This window comes from Zerene cesonia, unplaced genomic scaffold, assembly GCF_012273895.1.
Source record: "Zerene cesonia ecotype Mississippi unplaced genomic scaffold, Zerene_cesonia_1.1 Zces_u005, whole genome shotgun sequence".
NCBI lineage: Eukaryota > Metazoa > Arthropoda > Insecta > Lepidoptera > Pieridae > Zerene > Zerene cesonia.
Genome location: NW_024045135.1, coordinates 1,078,190 through 1,084,771, shown reverse-complemented (window position 1 = coordinate 1,084,771; position 6,582 = coordinate 1,078,190). Strand labels below are relative to the sequence as shown.

At 35.8% G+C, this 6,582-nt stretch overlaps 1 protein-coding gene across 1 annotated transcript in view; it reads left to right on the top strand.

Annotated features, from left to right (window-relative positions):
* The window catches only part of LOC119838844 (myrosinase 1-like), an 8,472-nt gene extending 2,468 nt beyond the window's left edge, over window positions 1-6,004 (top strand). Inside the window, exons 2-9 of the mRNA XM_038364984.1 lie at window positions 346-449; window positions 1,114-1,306; window positions 1,826-1,997; window positions 3,277-3,484; window positions 3,831-3,925; window positions 4,279-4,581; window positions 5,053-5,294; window positions 5,801-6,004. Of these exons, the coding sequence (XP_038220912.1) occupies window positions 346-449; window positions 1,114-1,306; window positions 1,826-1,997; window positions 3,277-3,484; window positions 3,831-3,925; window positions 4,279-4,581; window positions 5,053-5,294; window positions 5,801-5,927 (1,444 nt within the window). The 3' untranslated portion in view covers window positions 5,928-6,004. The remainder of the gene's footprint in view (window positions 1-345; window positions 450-1,113; window positions 1,307-1,825; window positions 1,998-3,276; window positions 3,485-3,830; window positions 3,926-4,278; window positions 4,582-5,052; window positions 5,295-5,800) is intronic.
* The last annotated feature ends 578 nt before the right edge of the window (window positions 6,005-6,582 follow it).

The window sequence follows — 6,582 nt, the reverse complement described above, 5'->3', positions numbered from 1 at the left end:
GTCGGCCCTTCGGGGCCCTCTGAGGAAGGGGGCCCTGGGCACTGGCCCCTTGTGCCCTTATGGTAAAGACGGTACTGGGTGGATGTGCATTTGAGTTTTGAATCTCACAAAAATCATAAATTCCGATAGATGGCGCTATATAATAATAATATTTTTTTAACCAAGGGATACTGCTGGGAAGGAAACATATGTAATAATGACTAATTAAATAAGTGCATTGCATTTTGCATCCATATAAAGAAAGCATGTTTACAATGAGCGTGGATATCCAGGTCGATTGAATATCGCTATATATCCTGAGATTTATTAGAATCTAATGTTAAATTATTTAATTAAATTCCGTAGAGTTCGAGTCGCCGCAGATAATGAAAGAATATGTTTTTCAAATAAGTTTAAATTTGGCGTGGCGACTGCTGCGTATCAGATTGAAGGAGCTTGGAATGTTTCAGGTAAATTTTGGGAGTATATCAAAAAGATTTCCACTCCATTTGCGAGAGAGTGAGTGAAAGAATGTGTACATTTCTTGGCCACGCTCTGTATTATTGTAAACGGTTTTTTAAATAAACAAATTATAGTCAAAAACCGAACTTAAAATGTCACAACGCGTTGTGGTCACAAAAGAAGTCCACATCTCGAAATTCGTCTTATACCTGTATTGAAAAATTTTTTCCAACATAAGGGAAAACATTGCACGAATTGTAAATTTGCATGCAAGTAAGTGACACTGGTAACTCGACGGACAAGCTTTTATTACGAGAAACAATTTTAATTTCATACAAAAATTTCGATTATGGACTTCACCGGCCTTCGCCGCGCCACTGTGGTGGTTTGTGGTTTACTGTGACAACCAATGTTCTTCTTTTTATTCACAATATCATAGATCTTTTTTCGCATCAATGAGCGTTTTCGGTCTTTGAAGGTAACAAATGTAATATAGATATAACATATTTAGATTCTCAACTATGAATTTGTGAATTTTGACGCCAAAACACATCTTTTTTATTGTTTGATTATAGCGAACTAAGTTAACGATATTTTACGAACTTTGTTTATAATTTGTTTTTATTGGTGAGGTACAAACGAATATTTCAATCGATTGATTAAATATTTCAGGCAAGGGCGAAAGCATCTGGGACAGGTATACCCACAACTACCCTGAGCGAGTATTCGATCATCACAATGGTGACACGGCGGCGGACTCCTACCACCTCTACAAGCGGGACGTCGAAATGATGGTGGAGCTTGGCGTGCAGTTCTATCGGTTTTCCATGTCCTGGCCGAGGATCCTACCCAATGGATTAAGCAAGTATGATGATAAAAACCAGGTTGTTGTAAACTTACTGAACCGGTACATTATAAAAACTTGCCTGCATCGGATGTCTCGCAAGGTCTCCCCTGTTTAAAATTTTTTGTTAAATATAATACAGAAAACTGTTAATACGATTGTACTAAATACAACACATGGGAAAATTAGTTTTGTATACAAAAAAATATACAAAAAGAAATATGAGATCATATTTCTCGTACTTTTAAGTGGTATATCGTATTGTTGTTTTAGACTTGCTATTCTGAGGCATGAAAAAAATCACTTGTATGGGAATGAACATGTATCTTTATGTTTAGACATAATAATTATGCTATACCTTCTAAACCTAGTTGCTACGATACGCTCCTGGAAAATTATATAAATTGAAGTCCCAAGTGACTTACAAATGAAACGCATTATTAAATATCCATGTATGTAAATGTATGGGAAAATGTATGTATATTCTTAGTAATACCAAAATGCCGAAGTACTTATCCCAAAATTCTATTTTTGTTTCAGTGAGATCAACGAAGACGGCATCATATACTACAATTTATTACTGAACGAACTTAAGGCCCACAATATAATACCCTTAGTGACAATGTACCACTGGGATCTGCCGCAGACCCTGCAGGACCTCGGCGGGTGGACTAACCCCATTATTGCCGATTATTTCGTGGATTATGCTAGGGTATGATTTTATTATCTCTTATAACTGTCCCGGGCTGAAATCCTCTCTCAGCTTCGCTAGAATACCAAGCCTTTTAATGCTATTTAATTGGCTTTTTATTCAATGTATGAACCAAAGCTGAAAATAGGCGTTAGGTGATATGTACCAAGAAGTTAGAAGTAGTCAGTTATCAGGATGAATATAGTTTGGAAAGTCGGAGACAGATGGAATGTATTCCGCTTAGCGGAGAATAGACACGCCTAGCTCTTAGTCGCATTGAACCTGACAAGAAATTCTTTGACTCTGAACTTCAGAATCGATTCAGATAGAGGAAAACTCGGAGGTGAAGCACTATGGAAATTTGTTAGAGGATAATTTGTTGTAAAAATAAAGACTTTATTCCTTAACATAGACCGTACATAATGTATTTTAGAGAAACCACAAAAATAGAGCTAACCAGGTTATTAAAATTAATTTCAATTAAGTAAATTAAGTAGTTTGAATAATATTTACATCGAATTAATTAAGAATTTATCTCAATTTATGAAGTGCATGACCTCTCGAGATTTATCGCGCCAGTAATTGGCACTGGACTGGTGTATAGCATAATCGGTCGCTAAGTTATATATTCACAATAAATTAGATAATACTAGCTGCACCCATTTAGGGGTATGAAAAATAGATGTTGGCCGATTCTCATAGATACCGGATAAGCACAAAAAATTTCATCAAAATCGGTCAAGCCGTTTGGGAGGAGTATGGCAACGATAACTGTGACACGAGAATTTTATATATTAGATTTCAAAATAAACTTTCATGTTTTTTGGACGGCAACCGAGCAGACGCTTTGCCTGGTGGAAAGCAAATGCGCCGCCCTTACCTACACGTCCATAACGTAATGTTACGGATGTTGTCTATCAGACAGGACAACGCACATGACATAAAGGGGATCAAAGGAAGAGAGAGAAAATCCATTAAAAAATAATTGAAAAATGTTGTTATAGGGAATACTTCGGTGAGCTAGGCTGTTTGACGTGAAATTGCTTTAAAATCGGTACCACACACGAATTACCTGGTCAGAAAACCGGATTGTAACGAAGTGGCTTGTATCATCAGTGTCGTATTTTTAGGGAATATAGTTACTTACTCCTATTAAAATATCTTAAAGGACGGCAATCTGGTTTTGTTTAAATCGTACTTCTAAATTACATAATACTAAAAGGCCGATCGCTGATATAGACATCTCACGTTAAAACTTACAGACATCTCGATTTTTTTAATTATAATTTTGCATCAACAGGTGCTATTCGAATCCTTTGGTGACACAGTTGACACGTGGTTAACCTTCAACGAGCCCTATTCCTTCTGTTACGAGGGTTATGGTGGTGACGCTGCGCCGGGCGCTAATGCGAGCGGGTTTGAAGATTATCTGTGTGGACACAATGTACTGAGGGCTCATGGGATGGTGTATAGGATGTATCAGCAGGAGTTTGCTGATACCCAGAAAGGTGGGGATGAAATTGCTTTTGAGTAAAAGTTGTTTTCATTACTAATGTTATCGGAAATCCTCTCAATTCTTCCTCTCCATTTAGTTTGTTATGCGCCAAAAATAATCATATCTCTTCTACTTTCCTATCCATATCAAGGCATGATTTATTACTGTTCCAACGTTCATCTTACTCTTCTTTAACTGTTTTGACATGAAAACAAAATGTACTAACCTAGTCACACTGAGATTTTTTATTATAGGGAAATAAATAAATAAAAGATTCAATAAAACATTACTAAGTATATGGGTACCGTAAGCAAATCACCCACTAAGTGTTATACTTAATCGGAAAGCTTATATTGTAGGTCACGTGGGTATATCACTAGATTTTGCGTGGCAAGAGCCAGCTACCACGTCTGAAGAGGACCAGCACGCCGCTGAGGTTGTCAGGCAGTTCTTTGTGAGTATTAGCAAATTTTAATTAACAAACTCATTGACTGAATAATTTTGAATAGTAAATTAAATGTTTTATTACACAGGACTTGTTTTATTTCAATAAATCATAAACTACGTTGGGAGTTTTTTTTTTAATATGTATAACATATGAAAAATTTTTCAATTTCTTCCTAGTACATATGTTTCTACCTGTGCTCCAAACTGCTTTTACATTTATGTGTAAAACATGAAATGATTACAATATAATATTCTTCATTATATTGTAATCATTAAACCCTCATAGGAGGCCTGTGTCCCAGCAGTGGGAACGTGTATGGGCTGATGATGATGATGATGATGATTCTTCATTATTTGCAGTTCGGCTGGTTCGCGCACCCAATATTCTCACAAGCGGGCGACTATCCCGCTGTCATGCGCAAACGCATAGACTACATATCGAAACGGCAACATTTCCCCCGCTCCCGCCTCCCCACCTTCTCCCCCGAAGAGGTCCGGATGATACGTGGATCAGCCGACTTCCTGGGCCTCAACCATTACACCACTTACTTGGTGAAGCGAAATAGAAACAAGATAGCTCCCCAGCCGTCGTTCATGACGGATATGGGAGGGACGTTGTCGCAGAAACCGGATTGGCCAAAGTCCAATTCCACTTGGTTAAAGGTGAGTTGTCTTATGATATAGTATGTTCGTGTGTGATTTAACGCGAGTATTATACATTTAGAAATTAAAGACTTTTAACAGATTTTTTTTACTCGATTTATTGAGTATATTATCCTGTGATCACGCGGGCTGTAGTTTTCGAAACGTCGGGTTAAATAAATCGCGTTTAAAGTCCGTTAAAAAGTCTTTAATTTCTAAATGTTTTATGATAGCTAAAAAAATATAAAATAATGAACTAATACATAGTTTGTAGTAATATAGACCGTGTTTGCATTTTAAGTTCTCTCCAATATTACTGGGTTATCATTTATTGGTAAACCTAATTGTTAAAGGTGCATAGGCGATTATTCATAAATAGGTACTTATTAAAAAACGCTACTGAAAATGTCATACCTAATGTGTAAAAAGATAATTCACAATAGCAAAAAAAATATATTTAGAGTTTCATGCAGAATAAATTATTCACTATAGGTAGTACCCTGGGGTTTCCGGAAAGCTTTAAACTGGGTGAAAGCAGAATATAACAACCCAATAACCATAATCACCGAGAATGGTGTGTCCCTGGAGGCAGGTCTTCAGGACTCCAGGCGGGTGAACTATCTGGATGGTTACCTGCGAGCATTACATAACGCGATTTTCAAAGACAAGTGCAATGTAGTTGGCTATACTTATTGGAGCTTGATGGACAACTTCGAATGGTTGAGAGGTTTTTCGTGAGTATTCAAAGTATTGAAACGTAATTTCTTCATTAATCTATACTAATTTAAGAAAGCAAAAGAGTTTGTTTGTTTCTATGAAAGCGCTAATCTCAGGAACTGCTGCTCGATTTGAAAAATTATTTCAGTGTTCGATAGCCCGTATTGAGGAAGGCTATATACTAGCTATAACTATAACTAGCGGTCCGCCACGGGCGAAGCCGGGGCGGACCGCTAGTTTTAGTGTAATTTTAAGGGACACAAAGGAGTGGTTTCGTAAATTTTTTGTGTTATTTACTTTCAGTATTTATTAGTTATTTCCACATTCGTTGATTAAGTTAGGTTTTTTTTTTAATTTTTAATAAATCATTTTAAGTTCTTAATTTCATTGTGTTCGATTCATAAATTCAAATATAAAAAAAATTCAAAATAGCTTTTTCGATTTCATAAAATCGATTCTTTTGTACTAAATTTTCAAACCGTTTTTTAAGTCTATTTCTAATTATATATTAAATTTATTTCAGCGAACGATTCGGCCTATACGAAGTTAACTTCTGTTCAGCGAATAAAACACGGACGGCACGCTTATCAGCTGGTTTTTACTCAAAACTGGCTAAAACCAAATGCCTTCCTGTGTCGTGGGGCGTGTGATATACCGTTGTTTTTAAATTGATTAAAGTTTAAGTGATCGGTGTAAATATACGTGAAAGATAAATATGTTATTTTCATTTTGAGTTATTTATTTGCCGTTGGTCACGGACCTTTTTATAACGTGTCGACTTTATCGAAATTTTGACAATAGATAAATATTTATGCAATTTATTTCATATATACATAATACAAAAATTAACTAACCTATATACGTAGGTGAAACAAAACAAAACAAATACAGAATGTATATCAAATAATATACCAGTAGCGGGTTGCGAGTATTCAATAGGTTTAATCAACCTATGACCTTATATTTGAATTACTAGCTTTAGCCCGCGGTTCACACGCGTTAAATTCGGAGTAAACCCTTTCCCTTTTCAATGTAATTAAACGTTATATATAATCCTTCCTCTTGAATCACTATCTATTTAAAAAAAAGCCATAAAAATCTATTGTGTAATTTTAAAGATCTAAGCAAAGAGACACACATATAATGAAATAACCTATACATGCCAAAGTCATTTTCATGCCTTTTACAGTCATTTCTTATATGTGATCAGACGTCACCAAACACATTCTAAACAAAACTTCAAATTGGGTCCAGAAAACAACAATTTTCTATCTGATGCAAACCTACGGAGTTTCCAAGCCAACA